Source organism: Diadema antillarum, unplaced genomic scaffold, assembly GCF_040938485.1.
Source record: "Diadema antillarum isolate AM-2024a unplaced genomic scaffold, OU_Dant_1.0 seq00000693_RagTag, whole genome shotgun sequence".
NCBI classification, from domain to species: domain Eukaryota; kingdom Metazoa; phylum Echinodermata; class Echinoidea; order Diadematoida; family Diadematidae; genus Diadema; species Diadema antillarum.
This window is the reverse complement of record NW_027271598.1, coordinates 1,685,724-1,712,613: the sequence shown is the minus strand read 5'-3', so window position 1 is coordinate 1,712,613 and position 26,890 is coordinate 1,685,724. Positions and strand designations below refer to the sequence as shown.

The following is a 26,890-nucleotide window of genomic DNA, read 5'->3' as shown; positions in this document are numbered from 1 at the left end:
TGGTTTTAGATTTACATCCGAAATTTGCTTGTCTTTGTTCTGCATTTACCTTTTGTATACACATAATGTAGCTCATTACATTATATTACTTAGATTACACTCATTACATTATATCAAATCTATTTTTCTCTCAATCTTGAAAAAGATAGAATGAAACGTACTCTACTAGGGGCGAAAAATTTACTATACGCAATATCTTTAGCTCCATTTCCCCCAACACGTGACTCTTTTGCATCTCCCAGCACCTCCCACCTTTTCCCCAGAAATGAATCTGCCCCCTTCTTTCATCTGCGCTGATCGCAGAGACGAGATGGGCTCAGCTTGCTATTCACCCTTTGCCAGATTTAATAAATAAACCATATAATCTGTTGAAGTGGAGTCATGTTCTTGTCAGAATTCATTTCAGAGGTCTTTTATGAGCTGAAGGGTTGATGATAATGAACACAGAGACAGGGAGATAGGGGTGGGGAGGGAGATAAAGAGAGAAGGAGGTAGGGGCGGGCTGGGGTGGCTTGGAAGTAATACTCGACAGTATGGCCAACGGTGGAGGGGTCGTCTTAGCTATAGTAGCGCGAGTCAAGTGGTGTTTGGATGTGACTGAGACGTGGCATGACGCAGTGTTTGGGTGGCGAGCGAAAGCCCGAAGCATGTAGCTGTCAGAAGAACTAATTAAAAAGAACGGAAAGGGAGACATGGGAGAAGTGAAAAGGAAAGAGAAAGAAATGTCAAAGTTGTGCGTATATAACATAAATGAAGTTTATATAGAAAAAGCACAGACTAATATAAAGGCACAATTGAATAACCGAAATCGTTTCAAATGACTTTAGTTGGAAATATTTCTTCCCCTAAGCTAGAACGATTTTTTTTTTGTTACCCACATACATCAAAGACTGGACAGATGAATGTATTACCTTAGAAAGGTTTCTACCCTGATTTTTAATTCGATCTTTTCGCATCCTTAAGGAGAGAAGTCAGAAGGCACAGTGAAGGTCGGATGCACGTAAAAAGTTGTCTCTAAAATTGTCCTGAAACCATACTGACATACTCCGAATTAAACTTTACAGTATTTCAACAATTATGTCTTTCCCCCAAAGGATAAGTTCACCTCATTTTTACGTATCACAAATATTAACATTTGCTAGGCCATTGGCGAGGCCAGAAATAAAGAAGTAATTCGCTCATATCATTCTATTCTTTTCACAGTATTTCCCAATCTTCACAACTAACAATAGTTAACAATATTCCTTTCTGTGCTTGAGCAACTTCAGATTTGATTTTTAAGTGACGTCGTTTGTGAAGACCTTGATGAGTACTCGGTATGTAATATGTACTCGTTCATCTTTGCCATTTTGTTTGCGTATTTAAGCGCATTGATACAGCACAAAAAAAAATATGAATTAATATGCAAAATATGATTAACCTAATTTCAAGTTACATTGATTATGCAATCGTATTTGAAATCTGTTTTAACGAATACCTTTTATTATTTCGCAACCCTCCAGTTCCACTGTTTAACTGACTTCCCCCCTCTCCAAATGCCGTGTTTCCCGATCCTTTTCCTCCCTCCTTCGCCTCTTCCAAAGCGTTTCCCTCCAGCAAGTTGTCTTAAATTGTTTACTCTACGAATCAGTTTACAAAATATCACGCCATTTAGCTACTAGATAGCGCAAGCGTGCGAGCATTTAGAGCAATGTTTGGTCTATAAATACAGCAAATTTTAAATCAAGGCTTTTGACCGAGCCCCTGGTTGACGAAATGGCGGAATGGTGAATTCTTATTTATTGCTGCGCATTACATGCATCAAAATGCATCAGGACTCAAATGCACCTAATTTATGTACTGTAATGAAACAACGATAACGGAGGAATTTTCGAGCAATAAATGTCTCGTGTCGACTGCGGCAGATTTGCTCAAAATACAAAGCAGTCATGTGATCTTGCGTACGCCGCTCCGCATACGACAAATAAACTAACAAACGTGCAAATCCTTATTTCATTAAAACAAGTCAAGATTCTGGAAGTGATGAACTTTGTCTTTTTAAGTAACGGAACATTATTACAAGAAATAAGAGAAGTACGCTAACCGATCTCCTGCAAAGTTACGTATCACATACTATCCACAATCTAAGGAAGATGGTTAACTATTATGCAGTAACACGTGGTATTACAGTCCGCATGTGTTTATTGGCCTGTCAAAGGGGGGGGGGGGGGGGAGGAGAACCTGTTTTAATTGTTCAAGGAAACTCCTCAGGCCGAATATTTTTATGCAGATGTGTGTGCGGTTGTGTGTGTGTGTGTGGGGGGGGGGGGTCTTGAGTTCAGACGGCGTGTTTTATGGCTATTGTCAACATCATAAAGCGTTCGGTCTTTTAATTAGAAACGAATCAAGGACCCTCGCCCCAGTTAACCGTTAAGTTAAATACAAACAACAGAATAAAGACGATCAGGGGCCCGTTTCGTAAAACTTGTTATCAGTGACAACTGCCACATTTCTATGACAAATTTGCTCTCAGCCAATCAGATGCAAGGATTTCAGTAGCTTGTCACATCTGTGACAACTTGTCACTGATGACAAGTTTTATGGTATGGTATGGTATGGTATGGTATGGTATTATTTATTTCCGTATAAGAATGAAAAACGGGTGGATTGCCCATATTCAGCGTTGCCAACATGGCAACGCTGTTCTTCCATGGGGTCCACATACAATGAGTACAATATTTATGGACACGTACAAAACAAATTATACAGACATGCAGGTGGAAACACATACAGTAAAATGGGAGAGAGAAAAAAGAACAACCGATAACAGAAAAATATTAAAGGCAATTAGATATAACAATGACCAAATCAGAATATGTTTAGATATAAAATGGAGTGTTTGAAAATAAAATCCTCAAACATATCTATGCAGTGAAAGAAAAAAACAGATTATTGTAGAATAATTACTTTGATAAATTTAGATAAAAAATACGTAGTAACGAAACAAAAAGTAACTGGGGACTTGTGTAAAATGCTTAGATGAATCTATGACAATTTAAGAAAAGTAAAATTCGTGGCAAGTGATATGTCAATTACGGAAAACTAAAGGTGAGGTATATAATGATTGTATCGAAATCAAAGAATAATATTTCAATGGATAAAAACAAGTACAACTTGTAAAAAGTTTTAAGAAATATTTTGAAATATGGAATAAGTTGGAAAACTGATTCAAAATTTCAGATGTCATGAGTTGCTGGAAAAACGAAAATAATAAGATATTATTATCTGATACGGATTGCATACAATGTATATACTTATTTACATGAGGTTAAAATCATAAGTAAATGACAAAAATTCAAAAGCAAATCCAAAGAATAGATAAAACAATTGAAAATTAATACTGGGCATGCAATCGCAACATTACGATGAAAAGAAACAAGTTCAGAAAATATAACATCAAAACAGATTATATCACATTATATGTAACTTATAACTTAATGAAAGACAATTGAGTGAGATTTGAATAAAAAGTACGAAATATATATAACAGCAGTAAAAACACATCGAAATCAAAAGATAACTTCAAGAAAACAATTGACTGAAACTTGAATAACAAGTATGACATAAATCTGAAAAAAAAAAACGCAATTAGAAAATCAAATACGAGGGTTGAATTACAATATTGTTAGCTAGTAGGAAATATGAAGTGGTTAAGGTGAAGATTTGCACAGTAGTTGAATAGTTTGAACATTTTACCTCTTGGGCTGAAAGGATAATAACAAACAAACAAACAAACAGACATATGAACAAATTTAAATTCAACTCTTACGGATTTAATGTTATTTTGGATTTGAAAACATCAATTGTAGCAGAAGATTTTATATTAGAAGGTAAGGCGTTGTACGCCTTCGCACCTCGATATTTGAAGAAACGGGCCCCAGATGAAAATGGATGAAAAAGAAAAAGGACACAGTTATCATAAACAGATATATTCCACCCTACACATATAATCCATTCCAAGAGGTAGCTTGATTAGTTCAGTGACAAATCCTATAAACAGTCACGGTTATGCGATATGAGAGTATACACATGCACTCTATTTCAACGACTAATAATGCTCACTCCTTCAGTTACCATGGTGTACCGCTTCTGATACTAACAACCAATATGCCGCTGCTGCTGCTGCTAATAATAATAATGATGATAAGCACTCTATAGTATAATGAACGACGCTGTTAGTTCTGTTTTCTTTAGTTTTATTGTCGCCAATGTTGTAAAAATGTAATGAACACGCCAAGGGCAGTACACTATGTATTAACAGAGTGATACTACATGTATGCCAGTCATACAGGGAAGATATGCATGCAGGTAATTCAGTAGAGTCATACTTAAAGAGTGCTTGGTCGCAGGATAACAAACTTAGGGTGTGCATGACATTCAGAAAACTACATAGAAAGGAAATGTAAACAAATTTCCATTGATTTTATACATCTGCAATTACAATGTAATAAAAAAAATCACTTTGGCCTGATACTTTTATCATGTGATAATGTAGTTGCATTTTTGCTTGTATATTGACAAGTTAAAATGAAAGATTTCACGATCTCAGAGGGAATTTAGAGGACGACTTGAACAGCAGAATATCAAAGAATAACAGCAACGCCCTTCACTGGGAGAAGGCTCATACTTCTATAGGAAAAGGGCGTGTCATGTAAAAATTCTGCTGGGATTAACTTATCTCGGAAGGAGTGCATTAATTAAATCAGTACTTAGGGAAGAGATAATGACATAAGGCGATACTCTAATTAAACACAGCTGTCATTAAACGATAGTCACCGCATGCACGGTGAAGCGTCGTAATGTGTCGGTGGAACCATTAATATACTTGTAAAAATGAGGATAAAGACAAATATTTCTTTTCAGTTACTACAAACTTTGTTTCTTTCGATGGTATGGGTGTGAATGTGTTGGCGCTACCTTTATGATTGATTAAAAACAAAAGATGTAATGTCTTACTTGGGACTAAGCACTGATCTGATTCCTCGATGCTGTTAAAATTCAACAACAACGCGAAAACAGTGTCTACCACCCTGGCGACCATGCGTACTGCCATTTTACTTTTTAAAAAGTCGCAACCGGAAATATCACTAAAATGAACTTTTGTTACCTAGCGGACAGCGTCCTCCTGTGGCCAATTCGAATCTAATCTAGTTGGGTTCAACGTCTCTGAGTATAGTTACAGTACTAGTGTACTACATACATGGAGAGGTATTATCAAAACACCGCCACATTCATACCGTGGTCACATAAGCCCGGATATTTTGTGTGCCAGCCAGCGATGATTTAATATCCTCCAATAAGGAACAGCGGGGGCGCCCTTGGAAACCATGTCGTGATTAAATGATTGTACAGACACAGATGATGACATTGACTGTTGAAGGGGTTAATGTAAAAAACAACCGGGATTGAATCCCACGCAAAGGCACGACAAGGGAAAAACATACATCGCTGGAAGAATGGAAGGAGAAGTTGTATTGGAGGAGCTCTCTGCTGTCAGAAATAATAATGCATCTTTTTTTTCCCCGCCAACTTACCCAAAATAAGTGAGATGACGCCATGCTACCGGAGATATTTGTTTTCTAATTAACTCAACACCAGAAATTTGGTACTCAAATTCACGCTTACACTTCCCGGAAAAAAGAAAAGAAAAAAGGTTTTTAATTCAAGACTGATTTTCGTCCTTTTTATATGAACTCATAAACTAGCGACTATTCGATAGGACCGCGTGTGTGACATTCTGCGTAGCGTCATCCCGGGTAACAAAACCCCGACAAGCTCCCAAGAGATTCTCCATGACGGTTCGTGTTTTATGCAACCTGCCTGTCTGTCGAGAATGCGAGGTGAAGTCCGCTGAAAATCGTCGTGGCATTGTCTCAATGAAAGGCGGCCTTCCAACAATGCACACGTAATTTTGTTAGCACGCCGCCAATGTTAGCTCTCGGCGTTTGTCCAAACACAAGCAGTGAGGGTGCGGAGCTATGTCTTCCAGTCCAACTATCAAACACACCACCCCCTCTTCCCCGGCGATGAATCGATGACTTGTAGAATCAGATGGTTCATGTTATCACGCTCTTTTTACCACAATCTTCAACGACGCCCACTGTTATAGCAAGAAATGCACGGGATCTTCTCTACCATGTTTTTGACCTTTGCAGCAACTTCCGGGATTAGGATCTTCTATATCTGGGATACTGTATAGTAAGAAGGAACCAGAGGGTAATCGACATTGACCGCTTTTCTTGAGCTTCATGGTACAACTTTCGATCTATAGTTGGAATTCGTAGTTACCCACGGGCAATTGGCATATCGCGACAAGATATGGACTACGTCACAATTTTACAATTCAACGTGATAAGTGAAATATTAGATTGAATCTGCGGATACTTGTGGAAAATACCCACAAATATCGTTGCAAAGTTTTTCTTCTTCCTCGATCATGAGTAAGAAGATAATGGACTTTACAGTATGTACGCTAATATAACACGGAAACAATAAAAACCTCCACTGGTAATAAAATCCCCGTCAAAATGCAATCTTACTCACGTATTCACAAACACACACATACACAAACTACATAGCATAGTAGATTTTGTCTCAAGTACTCACATTCCCATACGCATACTTTTCAATGTTAGTTTCTTGATTTTGTGACAAACATGAAAAAATAATTACTGTTTGCACTTGCCACACAAACAACTTTTCCTACATTTCTATTGTTCTACGCAATATTCTGTCATCGCATTCAAAATGTCATTTTATGCAAAATCATGAACTCGGGTTTCAGTGGAGGAAGTTATTCTACAGGGAAACTACTGGCGGCACCTTCTTCGAAATGACAGTGCTATCGTGGCTATGTTTCTTTTTTCGTGTGCGACAGTGAACGCAATAACCTGAACAAAACAAAAGAACTAACAAATAATCGTTCTTTCTCTTCACCTTCTCTGTTTCCATTTTGAACTGTTGGATAATTTGATTCATTGTATTTTCATCACAAAATGTGCTTAAACAGAGAAAACAGATGGAAGTAAACTCACAAACACATCTCTACTATCTATCCAAGTGCTTATGCACTTTCGTAATCACGATCATTAGTTTTATTTTTCTTCGTTCCCCCCCCCCCCCTCATTAACAAAGCGCTTTTTCCCTGGTTGTTCCAGGACGACAAACCGCCGACTACTGTAGCCTGTACAATTTATTTGTCCATGAATCCTCCTTTTCCCCCTCCCCTCTTTTCCCTCTTTTTGGCACGACATTATGAACTTGATTGCCATCTTACATTTTTACAAATTCATTCCCCCAGTGTATCAGGAGCTTCAAAGCCGTAACGTATTCATGTTAGTCCAGACTTAGTCCAGATATACAGTACTATCTGTTGCTATCTATTATCAGTGTATTTTTCATATTTCTAATAACAACCAAAAATAAAATGATGATACCCACTTTACGTCTCCCCGCGGCTGTTCGCTGGTGTTATTCCTTCACCAAACTTATATAGTAAAGCGTTCTTATATGTATAATCAGTAATCAGTAAATCAGGGACATAGCAACAACAAACAAACAAATAGATAAGGAAAAAAAGCCTCATAAAACCAACGCTAACATGAAATGAAATAAAACTCCTCTCGGTACTGATTTATTCGTGAATATTGCGTTGGAAGTTTCCACAGACTTTAGACTTTTCAGGATTCTCCATTTGCTATGTGTGTGGGAGAGAGGCCTGAAGGATAAGATCACGAAGTGAAAACAGCGACAACATCAACATCAACATCAACCAAAGAAGAACTGAAAGGTGACAATCTACAATCTAAGAGTAAGATACACGGATGCCTTGGGACACGCCATAAATCTCGTTATTTTGAGAACATTAGATATTTAGGGACGTGTTTCCAATCCATAATTCACCGATAAGAAGGGGGCAAAGACAAAGAACATGACCTACAGCTTCTGATGATGCTTTTAAAACTATCATGATGGGCGCAACTTCTTTCTTCTTCTTCTTTTTTTCTTCATTCCGTATGCGGAGATGTGGATAAGTGCTACAAATCCTTACCTTATGATCAAATGTACACTTCGGTCTCAGAAGCGCGGAGAGCAATCTGTATTCAGTATTGAAGCGACTTTATTTTTATTTATTTTGAACGAAATCCATCCCTTCTTGCAAAACAACAACAAAAGAAACAACATAAGACGCATAATGACCGCCGACTTCAGGCGTCGATTTCGTTCGATTCCGCGTATTTTCTAGAGTATTTCTCTTACGTTAAGAAGGTCTAACTGTACGTGCAATCTCCCCGCCTTGAAAGCGCTGAACCCTCCAGATCTGTGTTAATGGGGATCACAAACAATATCATATGCATGAAAATAATATTCATCTCGTTTCAGTCGTTATATTTCTGGCAAAATGAACATTTATTCAAAAGAGGGCCGCACGAATAATATTGGACGAAACATATGACACACCATCGGCTGATTTATTTAAAAGTCTTAAATGGATGACACTAGACAAACGTTTCGAGTTCAGTCGCGGATTATGATGATATTTAAATGCGTTCATAACTTAGTACCTTCTTACCTTCAGGTATACATTTAGTTAAGCCTAATGATGTTCATGAACATTACACAAGGCTAATATATAGACAATGGAAGTCTACGTGTGCCAAAATTTCCCTCTGATTGTCACAAGTGTAGACCAGTCGTATCTTCTTTACTTGAATGGAACAAGCTAGATTATTCAATCAGATCAGGTTCTTCTATAATATATTCATTTAAGAGACTGTTTAAACAAAGTTGTTATTTGAAAGTAACACACCAAATTCATCCTGTGCTAGCTAATCATTCCTGTACAGTAGCGATTTCATTGATATATCGGTATTCTGGTGGACTCTTGTTGCGGCGTAATCAATACACACTGTATTTTTTATGTTACTGTGCAATGTACAGTATATATTTAATTATCTTTGCAAAGTACATATCTATGTTATCTTCTGTACGTACGATTTGCTACTTAATGTACGATTATGTTCATCAAAATTATTCAGGGCTCCATGGAAGACCACTACTTATTGGTGAATGGGCTACCGTGACAAAAGATTTGAAATAAATAGATAAATAAATGAATAAATAAATAAATTTATTTCTTCACACTTTATCTCGTTTTTTTTTTTCGTTTTATTAACAAGAAATCAGTTTACTCTAAACATTTGGGAACAGAATATGTACTTCATCATATATATATATATATATATATATATATATATATATATATGCATACTATAATCATGTCGAAGGAAATTCTTCATACATTTTTTTCCTACGTTATCGTTCTCCGAATTCACAGAAGTCCACATTCAAATAAAAACGATTCTTTACACTCTTATTCCCGTATAGGTTTAACATTGATAGACTGCCGTAGTCACAGAGACGTTTCTTGGATAGCTCCCGCAACGGGGATAAGAAAAGACGGCAAATTTGTATAGGTCTATAGATTTGCCAGCACTTGTATTCTTTTTTGTATATGGGAAAATGTTTACAAAAGATGATTCTCATTTACATGTTCAGACAGATGTGGGTCGGAATACGCTTCTCGGCAAGTGTAGTAATCACTGCGACTATCTGCAGCAAAATATGGTCTACCTCAGCAATTCATGTGGTCGTTTATGTACATGTTCACATAAAATTCCTGTGTTTTTTGACAATTTTTGACAATGCTTGGGGACTTAGAAATGCAGGGCCCTCTGGAAGAACATGCAGCTTCTAGTAAAGAGGCTACGCCTTGTATACAAATCTATTTTCGTGATCAATTGCACCAACACCAACTACTGTACAACATCAAAGTGTGTTTGATGACCAGCCAATCGTATTATAAATGTAATCAATAAAGGTGTGGTTGTACCTCATCGCAATCCGCTGGATCACGCGCACCTAGATACCTGATATGAAGTGAGGCCTCTGCGCGCCCTCCGCGTAAAATGCCATTCGCCTTTGTCATGATTCCAGTCCCTTCCTCTCCCCCTTCTTTTTATCTGTTTGTGTCTCTCCTCCTCTCCACCTCCTCCTTTCTCCCCTTCCCCCCTCTCTCTCTTGTCCTCCTTTCTACCTGCGTCGCTCTAACGTTTTTACTTGTTTGTTTGTTTGTTTAAATGAATGTTTTGTTTTGTTGTTTTTTTTCCCTAACAGGTGTATCAGTGGCGGTCTCCGTGTGGACAATGTGCGCCATCTCTCTGGAGCGGTACCACGCCATATGCAACCCGCTGGCGTCGAGGGCGTGGCAGACGAAGACCCGCGCCTGTAAGATCATAGTCGCCGTGTGGGCCCTGTCCTTTCTCGCCCTTCTCCCCTTCCTCATTTACACGAGACACATTCGGATGGGCGAGTCAGACTACTACAAGTGCCGGGAACAGTTCACCTCACACATCTTTCACAAAGTCTACATCGTAAGTGGCAAGACTTTTAAAGTGAACCTTTTTCAAGTCACCGTTGGAGCCTAATATCTACAAGTATAAATTGCCTTTTCAAATGTGTTATGTAAGGCTTGACACTCTTTTATTTCTCCGAGAGATTATATTTTACCGAAGCGCACAGTGCTGAGGAAAATGTTATCTCGAGGGGAAAATGTAATTCCCAGTGGACAGTCAACTGTTATATTACAATGAGAGACAAGGCAGTATTATACCTTTATCATATTGTATGGTCTACATAGATACACATCTAGCCCCATCGGCAGCCAGTCAAATTTTAGAATTATGATTTCCTGATGTGACGTCACCGCAGATTTCTCGCTTCATAAGTCACGTGAATGCATCATAACCAATCATCAACCAGTATTTAATATGTAGACCATAATATGTAAATAGTGTATGACCTCGGCACGCGCTATACAAACTACAGGTCATGGCAATTGTATAAATAATCCTAGTGCCATTTGTTTTGGTTGCTTTTTTTTCACCGGAGTTGGAGGCTATAGGAGACATAGAATTGAAAGATATGTGATTATGTGTTTTTTAAGTGTGCACCATTCCAGGTATGTTCACACCAGCTCATCCGTAATTCGTTAAGTGTTTAATAGCATTGATTTCACAAGCTGGAATTCAACTTCTTTCATCCCACAACCGTATGCACATAAACGCAAATAATGAAGGTCACGTGGTGACATACTTTTTGCAGTCACCATTCATTTTATGAATACACTCTGAACTATAACGACGAGATTCGCTAGTGGTATTTTGATTACTACGGACGGATTCAAAGGTGTTTCACGTATGCGTGTGTTTTTTTTTTCATCAACATCCTCCTGTCTTTTTGTAGTTTCATTTAATGATCTGAAAAGCATCAAAAAATCTCATGATAGAAACTATGAAGAAGTGAAGCTTCAAGTTGTCACGTGCTCCTTCTTGGGAAAACCCTGTGTTTCTGAAAGGTTTCTGACAGGTTGCAGAATCAACAGAAACAGAAGGAAGCACGAAGAATAAAATACGTTAGAGAGAGACAAACCTTCCTCCCCCCCCCCCCCAAAAAAAAAAAAGAAAAAAGAAAACACAGGATATCAAAAGAGATATTCTGTCCCGGATTTGCCATTTACTGGGCGGCACGGCGAGATCCGAAATCAATCAGAGCGATATGTCACTCCATCTCCACCTTAATCTGTTCGCCCCCACATTCATCGATGAGGCTACAGTATACAATGACGAGCGCTTGTTAAGAAAATATCCTTGTATCGACAAAAGCTGTTTAGAAAACTAAAAATCTACGTTTATTACGGAAAATACACACTTGTTGATTTTATTGTTTAATTCAATACAACAGCTCTCTCCAATGCTGAAATTTGCAACGTATTGTGACGCTAAAGGCATTTCCTCAAATATCAGTAGCCAATAAACTATGATGAAAGCTCAACTTCAGATGAAAAAAAAAGGTAACTCTGAGAAAGTGCACCATTTCAGAGACAGCCTCTCTTGAAATGTCAAATAGGCAGTAAAGACATAGATAAAAAAGGCCCACTGAACCACTGAACAGTCGATTACCCAATTTCTGTTGAACACACTGATATTCTTTTTTTTTTTTGTCATAGACGAGGATGGATAAGAAACAGAATCGAAGATGGATGACAAGTCTGCCGCTATCAATATTATTACTCCTCTGAAAGAAAGATAATCACATGAAACTGAGCAAAGAGGGTCTCCTGTCTGGCCCCAATCAGGCACGTTTTTGACCTTTCACATTGACGAGAGTCTCGATATATCGAGTTCTTCATATGAGCTGACACTGTATGAACATTCGTTTGATTATCAAACAGCGAGTATGCTACTCTATCGGTATTTTGTAATTTGGAAGAAAAACGGGAAGAGATTGCCCCCTTTTTGAAATGGCAAAGCTTTGCTCGGATCCCACTTATAAGTTAGTCTACCACGGCAACTAAGGTTGTGTGACATCTTTATTCTCGTGTCAGAAGGCATGTCTTTGCATGCCATCCTGTTTTACTTCGAGTGACTTTTGAGACTGCCTGTATTCCAACTGATTTTAGCAGACATTCTACATGACATGACAAACCCGAACAGTCGATAGTATCTTATTTGCTGCTTCTTGTTTGCCATTTTGGTTTTCAGTTCGAAAGGGAAAAAAAAGTTTGTTTGACGGCAGCACACTGCTGCATTGGGCAAGGACAAACATGGAAATTCGTATGTTCCCCTAACAGCCATGTAAAGATGATCGTGTGACAAGGACGATATTCTTGGAGAAAAATGTTTTTGGTGGGTGTTTTTTGTTTCATCTCTAGACCAGTATTCAGCAGATGACGTACAAGAGCGTGAAACTTGTCATGTCAATGTTAGAGTATTTAAGTAGTAGCAGACGTGAGACGTTTTCAAAAGTTACTCATAGAAACGTGTATGTCAGGAGTTTCTGCAAAATTTTAATTGCCAAACGATTGCGATCCCTTATAGCATAATTTTAATCAACATTGGATGAAGACTTTCGCACAATTCGTGTTATGCCAAAATCTGAAAAACAAAAACAAAAACAAAACAAAAAGAAACAAAACAAACACACTCACACACAAAATCATACACAACAATCGCAAAAGTTTGTGCAATCGTGAGAAACGACTGTTCTCACTGATACGCGCCGCATGGCTTAAAAACCACCTGACGTGACCGGCAGCCCTGGACAGTGTTGTCGGAAATGCCGAGTCCTTTTGCGGAACCGTAAACTTGACTGACATTTGGAATAGGAGTGACGAGACAGACAGTGCCCCCCTGCTGGCCTTTGAGAGGCAGCAGATGGACGGGCGGGTGTCAGGTATTCCGCGAAGCATTCTGATGGGGTTCACTTCGTAACGACATTAACACGGAAAGCACAATGCACCTCGATTCCGTGGCATGCTAATTAACTTCCGTATACGAGGCACAGCCTTCCTCCTCTTCTCTCTCTCTCTCTCTCTTTCCCTCCCTTTCTCCATCTGTCTTCTTTATACCTTCTCCAATCTGCCTCATCCGCACGTCCCGGGATGGGGATGGTGAGCAAATGTTTGTTTCTGCGCTGGCAGGGAAAGGGAGGATGTTGATGTCATGAAAAAAATAAACCCGGTTTCCGGGACACGTGGGTTTGAACAGTTTAAGGGGGGCGACCCACGTGACATTTTGTCGTAAAGGGAACCCTGGATCCTAACCGACATGCATGTCACCCACTGTTCATGACTCAATTGCCGTGATGAATAGACGACGGAAGAACCTTTTTAACCTATGTGAAGTAAGACTGCTCATGAGGGGACTGCATTAGCAGTTCCCTCCATTTCCGACAATTTTCCGTGATTAAATGTTGATACGATTCAGTTACAGTTGCCTATGCATTTCATTAAACTATGTTTTGCATTATTGTTAAAAAAAAAATAAGCTGGAATGATTTCGCTTGTACATGCAAATGTCATGTTTTATTGTGCTTCATACTTTTGTTGGAAATGATATGAAATGAAATGAAAAGAAATGAAATGAAGACAAAATCGATAGGAATTAAATGCGTGTATCTAGCAGCAATGTGACGGGAGATTTTGTTTCCCTGTATTATATCCCGAAAATTTCCCCGAAGTCAACATTAATGTAACATGAGAGTAAGTTCTGATATGCGCGTGTTGTGTGATCATTCATGCAAAGATCTACCACTGTGCGAGAGAACGATATTAACGAGAAACTTGTCATCAGTGCCAATGTCAAAGGTCAGAATCCCTTTACATTACCTCGGCAATATTCTTCTTTTGTTTTTTCAAGAAAAATATAACCACCGAAAGAAGAGCAAGTATCAACTTTCAAGTCAAATTGCTTCTTATTCAAATTCATGAAATTTTTCCGTCGAGATGCTTTCATTGCAACTGATTGACAAAATACCTGCCCTGCATCGACATCACTTCATGCTGTCCTAGTGAATCATCTTTCTGCCGAACAGAGACTGCATTCAATACAAAAGCGCCAAATCATTGGTCACTTTCAGACCATGAATCCATTCTTCTTTCGTCATCTTCGGGCTGCCAAGAGCCCTTTTCAGCGCAAGAATCAAAGACCCTCCACAAAACTCTACAGATGGAGGATGCGACCTTGAGAACGGTGCCTGCAATCTTTACATTGTAAAAGCCCTGCTTATTTCTCATCTTTTCACACATGAAGATGAAAAGTGTGGATTACACTTGGCTCAAATTACCGATAGAATCAACATAGAAAATGAACATCACTCAAAACAAAATACCTGTCTATTTCCACATTTCAGGTGAACAATGTTACTATCGATATAAGCAGGATATAAGCAGCTTACATATCTCCCAAATACGAGTAAAGTATGCACTCAAGCTTAATATGTGAAGTGGGCGCCACAGCTTGGGACGCACTAAACGGGAATCACATTAAAGACTAAATCCGACGATGCCCTTAGAAATCTTGCCTCACTTTCTGGTATACTTGCAAAACTAGGAACTCTGGAATCTCCCACGGGACACCGAAGACAAGACATTTCATCCATCGCCTTCATAGGAAGGAATCTATCATAGTCTATAAAAATCATGCTGCACACTGAATATCGAATGCTGCAGTAGTGGATAGTGCAATTTATTTCATTTCTAACTTTATGTCTGTGTTTGTGTGTGTGTGTGTGTGTGTGTATTTTTTTTTCACTCTTGTAGACGTGCATCTTTATGGCTTTGATGTTCCTTCCACTGGTCGTCATGTGCATTGCATACGGACTGATTATTCGGGAACTCTGGCGAGGTATCTACTACGAGAAACGGAACACAAAAAGAGGTAAACAGATTCTCTAATTCTTCATACACATACACGCACATCAGACCCACCAAACACACTTACATATGCACACAGATACACACACACACATCAGACACATACACACACACACACCACATGAACACACACACATACATACAAACACACACGCACACTTACGTATACTTGTAGGTAGACGAGGTCCTCTTAACGCTAGAATTCTTTTTTTATACATATTTTTCCCCAACGTCATCTTCTTTTCTTTTTCGCCTTTTTTCTTTTTTCCTTCTCGCCGTCCCTCTTTCTCGGTATTTCTTTCCGAGCACGTCCCGGGGGCTCCCGCTCGTTTTGATTACCAATCGATAGAGAAGAGCTGGTCGACCGGGCAAAACCTCTCGGTCGTCATTTCTTTAGATTCGACACTTTTTTCCTCTCTCTCTCTCTCCTGCCCATTTTATCGACACAGTGGAGATATAATATCGAGTTAGGACTGCCGGTCATTCGATCGCATTTATTGTATGATGGTCAGATATTGGTACAAATAATTATGGCAATGGTACCGCAACCTGTTGAAGAGCGGCAGCAAAGACGTGCATAGCCTACCATACATTTATCTTTTACCGACTTTCATCAAATATTGTTACGCATACATCTAAGAGAATGAATACGTCATAATAATGGCATACTTTATGCATATAATAATGTTCGCACATTATCTTCACATTGTTTGTTTGTTTGTTTGTTTTTTAGCAGAAAGTGAATTTCCAACTCATACGTCGTCAGTAAACCTTTAATAGATTACCACCTGCACATCAATGTTATTATTGTTATCATTATTATTAGTAGCCTATTCTTCACCATCATCGTCATGACCACTGTCACTTTATTTTTATAGATAACATCATTGTCACGTCATTGTCCTCATTGATATGATTAGTATCATCATTATTATTTTCGTCATTATTATTACTATTATCATTATTATCATTATTATTATCATTATTATTAGTAGTAGTAGTAGCAGTAGTAGTAGGAGGAGTAGCAATATAATCGTGTCATATCGTACGTAAGTTCCTTCGAAAAAGCAATCATCTCCACTCGGCGCGCTGCAGTCGGGCTATTTAGTGGTGTCAATCATAATTGTGTTTCATTTCTATATTCTTGTGCTCTTTGATAAGAAAGGACGGACACAAATTCTGGCATTTACTTTTCTACTTCTAATCTAGCCCGCAATATTATTTGTTTTTGTTTTTGCTTGTTTGTTTGTTTTTTACTTGCAGAGAAAGAAGAGAACGGAACCCCGCTGAATGACATGAGTAAACGATGTCGAAGGTCATCGATTGATGACAACAGTGCCACGGAGAGTTTCTTGCGAAAGTCTCGGGGAGGAGGCGGGGCAGGAACCGGAAACAAGAAGCAGGAGACTGGCCACGCTACCCCGAGGAGTACGGCGTCCAACACGGCCAAGAAGCGCGTGGTCAAGATGCTACTCGTCCTCGTTCTCCTTTTCTTTGTCTGCTGGGCGCCGATTTGGTGCATGAACGTCTGGGTGACGTTTGATGAAAAAGGGGCATACAAGAGCGTCGACGCTCTTCAGGTGCGTTGAGGTCAACTTCGCCGACCATGAAAGGTCTATTTAAGTATTGGCCCTTGGGGTCATGCTGTCCGGGGAAAATAAGCTCTTTCTGCCCAAATCAAACATTGTGTAAGGTCTTTGCTTGTTTAGATAGCGTTGTAACACCGCAGAGCACCAGTAACCCTGTTGCATGGCGCAGTTCTGACATTTAGTGATCTTTTCGATTTCAATTGCCTGGTAAAGCAATTGCTCACCACTCAGCTATCTGACCCCTTGGCTACAAAGTATCAAAATAAAACGGATTCTCTACCAATGCGAGAGCACTCTCTGTTCATAACTTATGGCGTGTACTTACATGACAGAATGTCCCATGGACACCCTCCCCTGTAACTTCCGCAGAGAAAATCATGGATACTAATGGTTCATTTATGTCTACCCTATACCATTCTTCGTCCTCACACAGATCACAATGATTCGCCTTCTGACCTACATCTCGGCCTGCATCAACCCAATCGTCTACTGCTTCATGAACAAGAAGTTCCGCCAGGGCTTCCTAGAGGCCTTTGGCTGCTGCTGCCTTTGCGGCAAGAGCCAGCGATCCGACACGAACACGGCGGCGCACTGCTACGAGGCCAGCCAGACCAGCGTACGACGTCAGACGGTGCAACGACCCAACTCGACGAACTACACGAACGTATCCTCCGATTCCTCAGTGTGACATAACTGCGATTCCTATCATTATAGTTGTTCGATGAAGTGTTGCAAGCGCATTTGGGTCCAATGGATCGAACCTTTCCCCCTCGGGGTATAGGAACATCCGTATGGAGGTGCAATGTCACACATGCCTCAACTATTGTGAGGCCCAATGATATCGAATAACGTGCTTGTACGAGAAGAAGATAGTTTCAAAGGTTTGCTGAAAACCGTTGAACGGTTGCAAGTCGTGCACCCTTCTGCGGTGTGCTCTTCCAGCGCATGACCTGCGAATGGCATGTGGACTGGGACCAATAGACCCCCCGAAGGCAATCGAATAACGTAATGACCGTGACAAATACAGGTCTGACGAGTTCGTTTGATCTCTACTAAAATCTTATCATGGAGCTGTAGTGGCCCCATCCTTTAATAGACGTTCGACTTTTGCAGCTGTTCTCCTTGTCTCTTGAATTGTATCTTGTCAATCCTGTGCGGACAAAAGCCGGAGAATTTGACATGGGTGAACATGTTGAAAAGTGATAAATAAGAATTAATATAAAGAAAGGACAGGATGGTGACTACATTAAAGAAAGCTGATATCTGTCCTCACTACAACCGCCTACTCGCTACCCTACTCACCACCGACCTCCTCCGCCACTCTATATGTGCATACGTTGAACTGACAAAATGACCATTACAGATGACTGCTAAATTAATATCCCTCGACGCACTCTGTCCATCATAAGCTTGCACGTTTTCACTTTACCTTCCTTCTTGATATTGTAACATTCACATGAACAAAGGCAATAATAAATGGGAACTCGACAATCTTCTTCTCTTGCACTTTCATTTGTTTTCTTGTAGTGTTGAAAAGCACGTGACAGACCCCTTTCGTTGACTTGACGACTTGTGTCTCGTGATCCCGTTCTCATCAATAATTACGGACTGATTCGAAAGAAGTGCAAAGTTTACCGTCCCCCAAGATGGCCTCTAATGATCGGGTTTTCCGCCATTACGGACCAGCCAATACGATCAATTGGAAAGCAGAGAAAGAGTACTTAGAAGACGAAAACGACATTACCCATATACTTTTAGTATCACACATGTATCTGTACACTGGACGACAACAGAAATATATTGTGATTGCAAAGACGTTTGCTGGAGACTGACTTAGACTAACTGTGATTAGTTTTCTCCTCTCTGTATGTTTTCTCAAGAAAATTACAATTTCTTGCGTTTTTGTGCGATTGCATTCATGCGTTTGAGGGCATAGTTTCCTTTTTTTATATATCCGTAGACAAATACATGTATAAATCAAACGGGACCGACAGAATGACATGATATTGAAAAAAAATGAAGAAGACAGAAATAGATTGATATTTGACCTAATCGACAGATTTGCACGACGCTAAGCGCTCGGTCGTTACTAGATAATGTTGTAGGAATCACGTGACGCAGCCCAGACCTACATGACAATACTGGTGGGCACTTATAACATTATGCGTTATGATTTGCATGCCCAGAATTGTGCTGTGAGCGCACATGTCCATTAGTGCAACTGAGATCCTGGATTGGTGGCATTTACATAGCACGGCGCGGAAGGGGGATAGAATTCAGTTCATGCAAACAGACTAAAGAAGGTAATGTAAGGCAATCTGTAAGGGAGTCATGGAAAGCGCGAAGATTTGGAGAACTGATATTCGACTGACGTAACTCGAGCCATGCTCAAACTGACAAAGACATACTGAGACACTGAGTACCGTTTGATAATTGATGCAGTGACAGCTTGGAAGTTCACCCCCCCCCCCCCCCCTTCCTCCCCGCTTTTTGCCTCCCGAATTTAGATATGACAATCGTATGACGTAACAGAGACAGATGATACTACGATGACATCTTCGGGTTAAGCAAATTTGGAGAAAAACAACACACATTCAAACGTGTCTTTTGGGGGCATATATTGGGGTAAACATGAAGTACAAAACACGGCAGAAAGAACATATTCAAAACGAAAAAATCTGAACAGACGATTTATGTTGGGCTACACGGCCGCTGTGAAGACACATGTAAACAGAAAATGAGTCAACTGATGTTATTGAAATTTCAACTTTAGGAATCAAGGCAGAAAGGGGATGACTGCAATAATTTCCTTCCAAAAAAAAAAAAAAAAAAAACACACGAATCAATTACAAACATCAAGAGTTGACGAATAGTTCAAAATTTAAAATCGTTGACTTGCGAGCTTCCGTTCTATTACTGGAAAGATTTTCTTCCCACACTCCCGTGTGGCAACTGGCCTGATTTGTGTTTTCTCAGGCTTCATTTTGAGGACTTATAAAGATTGATAAATGAAATTCTATGCTGCATTTTGGGACGTTGCTGACCTTGCTGACGACTGGTACGTGTACTGACAACTATCAGTTACCGTCAAACGGTGATCCTTAACCTTAAGGATAAACTAACTTCGAGGATAAGCTCTATGGAGCGCCAAGTGTCGCACGGTCGATTTCGTCACGAAATCCGTCACGTACTCGACCGTGCAACACTTGGCGCCCCATGGAGCGTATTCTCGAAGTTAACTTATCCTCGAGATTAACGATCACCGTCTGAACGTAACTATAATGTGTAGACGAACGGTAAGGTAGATATTGCGGTGACACCACATTCCTGACTAACCACTGACTGTTGTTCTCTTCACACGTCACCCTCACCCGTTGACCAATAGCTTCGTAGTATTGTTAACTAAAATTCAAATTTGTGATGACGTGTTAAGATGACTCACGAATCAGTTGACAACTTTGACTCCTGCACGTAAATAGGGGAGACGACCGATACATGCGTTTAACAATCACTACGATATCACGACCGGGTTGTTACCAGATAAACATCAATAATCGCGTTTTCTAATCTAGATTTTCTACATGTGGTGACTCGTAACGAACCGACTGGCTGACCATTCTTTTTCCTCTTCTCTCTCTATCTATCTTTGTCTGTTTGTTTGTATGTCTGTCTCTGACAAGCGAATCGGATATTGGTTGATACGACTTTCAAAGCGAATTTTTGCCGACTAAAGACAATAAAGTGAGAGCTTTTCATGACGACTATCGAACACATTTACACATCGGACAATCTAACCGACGAACATCATTTGGAACACGTCGCGACACTTTGCATTTGACCGACAACCTTAGACGGATTGACTGAGGTATCAGTATCTTCCGACTTTTTCCTTCTTTTACTTACGGTAAAATCCTACAGTTATCTTATCTGTTTCCTCGACATGGTTTTCAATCACGTGGACAAACAGTTTGCATGCGTCAGTTTCTGTTTTGTCAGGAACAACCTCTGCTATGAATGTGAGCGTAACATTTACGTACGTCTGTAAAATAATCTTTCCCCCATCGCCCTGATTGAACCAAGATGACCAACTACGTTTAGGTGACTAATTGTGATTGACCGAGACGTTGTGACACCGACAAAGTAGCTAGAAGGTCCTAAAATAACCAAAATTCGACATCTTTATTGATGTGACCGTGACATGTGACTGCAATAGGTGACAAGAAGCAAGTATACTTATACTTGTTCTACTTACTGTCGCCATCTTGCCCGATCTTTGTCTCGTCACAAAGGCTCTAAACATGACCCTGACACGGGGTGTAATATCCTGGAGAGACGACTAACCTTGGACAGTTTGAGATTCAATGACATTTCAGTGTGTTTGTAGACAACATTTTGACTGGTACAGTGATAACTGTAGCTTATTATTTGAACTTCGTGTCGTACCCTTCTGATAGATTTACTTACACTTGTTTGGTCAACGCAGTTATTGAGAAGGTCAGCGCTCACATGCATGTGAAGACAAGGACTCTAGAGGACAGTCATTTTTCGTGTAAAATCCTTGACGGGTAGAATTTAGGGGGCAGAGAGTGGAAATGTTTAGGCAGTATTTTCAAACTGTCACACTCCTCCGATTTCGACCATTCAATCTAAAAAACATGAGGAGATGGGATTCTTTTCTTAAAATGAAGACAGTATGTCATCATTTGATTGCAATGATCATGAATCAGGGACAAAACTGACCGACCGCTCATGCTTCAAGAGCATGACTACTTTGTTCATCATCCTGACTACTTTGTCCATCATCCTGACTCAGCGAGACTCGACGGAACGAGAACTGACCATTTTTTTTTAGCTCTTTCTTTACTTTCGAATTCTACATGTTGTTACCACTGCCTACATTTGTTTCGCGATATGACCTTTAGTAGATAAATGTTCAACAAGCAATTTTCGCCAGTTGTTAAGGCAGCTGGATTGGTTTTGTTTGTAGGTTTGGTTTTCGCGCGCTATCATCCAAGTGTGCTTGCAACACGTCGTCTGCTGTCTCCTCGAAGTCTTAGTAGATTCTGTGTAGCGTGAAAGAGGCTGTGAGGACAGACATGATGGAAAGACGAATGCAATGCATGCTTTGTACATTTTGTATCATTATACAGAGAAATCTATCACTGTGACAAAAAAAAAATAATGATGTATTATCCCTGTACAAAGAGACTCTTTTATGATCCTGTTGAATGCATGGGAACGTCTGAATGCCTGAGAATGTTGTTGAGGTAATATTCATCTTCATGTTTGTTTGTGAGCTTTTTCTTTTGTATTTTTAAGAGACCACACACTCTGCAATTCTGATTTGCCCATTCGCTTGTGCTCCTTTCTTAGGAAATTTTCTTTTGATGTAGTTGCAGTCCATTGCATTAGAAATCAGCTCGACTCTAGACTGTCAAGAAAATTATTACACGCTCATAGGGCTCGTGCCTAGAAAATTTAACGATGATTTTTTTTTAATTGACATTTTTGTCTGTACTTTTTTCTTGCAAAACAAACCGAATTTGCACAACCAACGCGGAAAGTTATGCATTTATTTTACAAATTCGTTTGTGGTCGTTCCCTTAGGTTGTTAATGATATCTTTCAAATCAATGAAAGCATTGAAGCATTGAACCTTTCGAAGCGGAATAATGTGTTTGCGTCATTTCGTTGCAACGCTTAGTGTTGTTGATAATATTCATAACTGTGAAATAGAATTACTCACGTAGCTGAAGGGTATACGTGCATATCGTTCTTTTACATCAAGCTAGTCTTGGCGTTAGATTTTTCCAAACCCCGAAGAAGAAGAAAAATGATGATGATAATAATAATGATAATAATAATAATATTAAAACAAATCTGCTCAGGGTTGTTGTAATCAAGCTAACGATGTGATTGTGTGAGGTTAACAAACTTATTTATAGTTTCGCCCTCTCCCTTGATTTTTTTCATCTAATTTTCCGTTCAATGCTCCCAGTTATTAGGTAATGTTGTTTCTTTCGAACATGAACTAACCTAATAAGGATTCAAATTGAGACTACGCGTCGTCAACACAGCAATAAAATGGTCTGCCCTTTTACGAAGCATAGGACGTATCTCGGGCAAATATTGCTTTCCGTAACCATACACTTACCCAGAGATGGACGGGCAGATCCGCTTTACGCCTAATCGTTCACTCCCAGCACCTAAACAAATTGGCCACCTGTAACCTTGTGAGGGCAGTATAACGTTTTCTTGTTGGTTTCACATTGATTAGTTAGCTATTCGGATACCGTGTGAACAAAATACAGGGCGAATTAAATTGATGCACTATCAATACAAAAAAAAAAAAAAAAGACACAAGAAAACTTGAAAAATCCGTAACGGTAATAAAAAGATGATAGATATTATACATCTGAAGTAGATTTATTCTCTGTACAATGTCACAAGATAAATTCTCATAATAGAAATCATCGAACTGATCACTTCCCTTAAACATCCAGTTGCACATACATTGTAATACTAAAATGTTTGGATCTTATTTGTATATAGTCGCCCTTTACATCGACTAACCTTGTCCTAGAACGGATTATTATCATAACTGATCAATCATAATAATATTATACAGATATACTTTACCTTCCGAATTTTAACCAGAAACTCAAAATTTGGCCAAGTATTTACATTTTGGATCAAGAATTTAAACAAAATAGGGGAAAAAAGAAAAACGTCTTACCTTTTTTCCTATCTTGTAGGGCCTACCTTAAAGTAGTCTTACGCTCTATCGATATCCGGCCATTACCGGCCACTGAGCCAGGGATCGGAAATTGTAAAACAGAGAAGCCGTAACACCGCGAGAGTTGCCCATGGTAGTTATTCGAGCACTCGTATGGCCGCTGAATACAACATGTACTCATATTTTGAAGGAGTTGATTGTTCATCACAAGTATAGCTGTGACATCATTTTTCAATTAGCGCACTATTTGGAAAATGTCATCTTTAAAACCGACGTCATTTTCCAACTACTGTATCATGGCGTGTCAAACATGCCAACATTCTAAAAAAATTGCAAATACATAATATCATTATAATCACGTAATGGCTCTTTCAAACAATCACTATAGAGGATACATTTTTGATCCAAAATATAATAATCATTACTTCCCGTTCGGTATTTTTCCCTCTCTCTCCCTTTCTTTCGTATATTTACACTCGTATGGTAACGTAGCCTACATGTATTAGGAAAGTCAGTACGAGACGAATATCCTTAGATTTTCAATAACGTTTTTCATTTTGGAACATCCGGGTTATGTTCAATATTTTCTACCTCTCACATATGTATTTATGCTCCGAGTATATAAAGGTGAGAATTTCAACAGCTTTCTTCATTCCTTTGGTCATCTGACATGTATTGCCGTGAGATGTTCTAATTGTCATGAATTTACTGCTAAAAAAAATAATGCGTTAATTACTGGTGTGTTGGTAGCCGTCAACAAGTGTGTGCGTATGGTTTAACTTGTGTGTGTGAGAGAGAAAGCGCGCGCGAGTGTGTGTGTGTGTGTGTGTGTGTGTGTTTCTAGTTTGTTTTTAAATTGCATTTATTGCGTGTGAGCTTACCAGTCGTGTGCGTGCATCAAAGAACAAGACGTGAGCTGAAATTGTGGGCTGTAGTGGGTAATCGATTCAAATATGGTTTGAATTGACAGACACCACAAACTATCATAATCTTACAATGTCCATTCATTATGGAGTACAGATATTATTGTAAGAATAGTATGCGTAAATTTTCTTTTTCTTTCTAATATTGTTCACTAATTTCCTTATACCCATGGTACAATGCCTTATTATTTGCAGTCGTTTAACAATGACATTCGACGAGGAAATATCGCTGAAAATCGTTTTTAATCAGCGGGGATACAACTGAGCAAATAATGATTTGCTATAATTGGTTGAGGAGTTGTAGGAGAACCTTTCTCATCGCGTAAGTCTTGTCAGGGTTATCTCGGTTCCACTGTTGATTTTCATCGATCACGTTATTTATAAGTAGTAACTCAAATCCCGTGTATTCATACTGTTTGTACCAAAAGTAGTGTTCATAATTTTGACTGAAACGAGTGATCATAAAGAAATATGTTTGTAGCAATATACGAACACAAAGGCCTTGCAGTCCACGTACCAATGCTGGAAACAATATCAAGCTGACTGGAAAAGCCCAACCTTCTGTTAAAATGATAAAATCTTGATGAAAATATCATTCAACTCTTCAAAACAAATGCGGAGCTTGTTTTACCCCTGGCAATACTACCGGCAAAGCACACTTATGGAATATTTCCGGGATATTTCGTAAAAGTCGTGATAGATTGATAGTTAATCCGTACTATGAGACGCTCTATCTGAATGTCACTCAAACCCATGTTATGTGTGTTTGGTATGAAGCTGTTAATGAACATGAACGGTCAGTTAGTATAATGATACATTGTTGTATGATAATGGGAAAGTTGCATGGTGGGATACATTACTGTCGTGTATCGATGCCAACATGAAGATGAAGAGAAGAGAAGAAATTCATAAACGCTTCTTCCCTTAGCATAGGTAATGATTGAGTCGGTGGTAAATGTATTATGGCCGGACCCTCACTCTATAAGGGGCGGGACATCTTCGCTTGTGTGAACGTATGGCACATACAGGGAGACAATAACGGCTCTCTCCCCAGTGATGTACTGTGCTGGGGATGTCGGCTTCTGCATATTAATTAGAGTTTAATTGCGTGTTCCTTTTCACAACAATCTCCTCTAACATGCCTATGATATGCAATCTTCTGGGAGGTTGGAAGCAATGTTTTCTTTCAGTTTGCTTTACACAGTCAGTTCCTCTTTCCTCGACTTTTAATTATGGTATGCTCAGTTCTTGCATAGCACCTCACGTGTTAAAGACAACCTAAAAATAACTACACACTTCAACAGCGGCGAAAGTATCCATATAGAGGAAGATTAATGAGTGCATTGCATTTGATTTTAGTCGTAAGCCATCTTTCATCAGATTTGCATTTCAAGTGCTGTTTCTTGTACGGTTTTTGTAAACCAGCGTCCTCATTTTTACACTCTTCCATGCTTCTTCCTCGCGACTTGCTTGATATAATGCGTCTTTACCATGTATTTTTTGACCGTGACTGTCAATGCTATGTCAATGACTTCATAGCAATGGTCTATCACTACTAAAATAAACGTTATTCGTTCACGAATGCTGTATTCGTTTGAATGTATTCTGATATCTGACGTAAGTGTTTTGTATTATAGTGTCCACGTGAGCATATACGTATATAACATAAACACCTCTATACAACATCGAGCACTTTTCATCAATCTTCAATAGATTATATATTCCCGACGAATATATACAGTATATATATATATATATATATATATATATATATATATTCATAGATATAATTATGTATACTATACAATTATGTATATATATGTGTGTGTATGTGTGCGTGTACGTCTGTGGTTATGAAATTGAATAACTAAACAAAGTAGACGCGTGGAAGGAAACAAGCTCATAAGCATTAACAAACGTTAAGAAGATTTCGGAACAGAAGTGCATGGCATCTTTTTAGTAGACATAATCATCCTAAGAACGCCTGAAACACATTGGCAACGTTAAGAAATCTATATGCACACCATATGAAATGAGAAAAAAACCAATTGCATCCACATACAAACTACCTAGAAAGCACACACACACACACACACACTCGCAGGCTCTCTCTCTATATATATGTATATATACCAATGTACATACATGATTATTTCTGTATCAATAATACGTTAAATAGTTTATCTACATGCATGCGTTCACGTAATGTCTACAGGTACTAGTATTACGATTTATATGCATAAAAATAATGATAAAACAAGCAGGACTTACGTTTTAAAGGAATGCACACATCTGTTAAAATTCGACGTGTTTAAAGTCTATCAAGTACT

The 26,890-nt window shown here is 39.1% G+C and overlaps 1 protein-coding gene across 1 annotated transcript in view; it reads left to right on the top strand.

The window, feature by feature from the left end:
• The window catches only part of LOC139737418 (cholecystokinin receptor type A-like), a 70,199-nt gene extending 44,123 nt beyond the window's left edge, over positions 1 to 26,076 (top strand). The window contains exons 3-7 of the mRNA XM_071648092.1: positions 10,216 to 10,472; positions 15,200 to 15,317; positions 16,577 to 16,893; positions 17,336 to 17,566; positions 23,060 to 26,076. Of these exons, the coding sequence (XP_071504193.1) occupies positions 10,216 to 10,472; positions 15,200 to 15,317; positions 16,577 to 16,893; positions 17,336 to 17,566; positions 23,060 to 23,149 (1,013 nt within the window). The 3' untranslated portion in view covers positions 23,150 to 26,076. The remainder of the gene's footprint in view (positions 1 to 10,215; positions 10,473 to 15,199; positions 15,318 to 16,576; positions 16,894 to 17,335; positions 17,567 to 23,059) is intronic.
• The last annotated feature ends 814 nt before the right edge of the window (positions 26,077 to 26,890 follow it).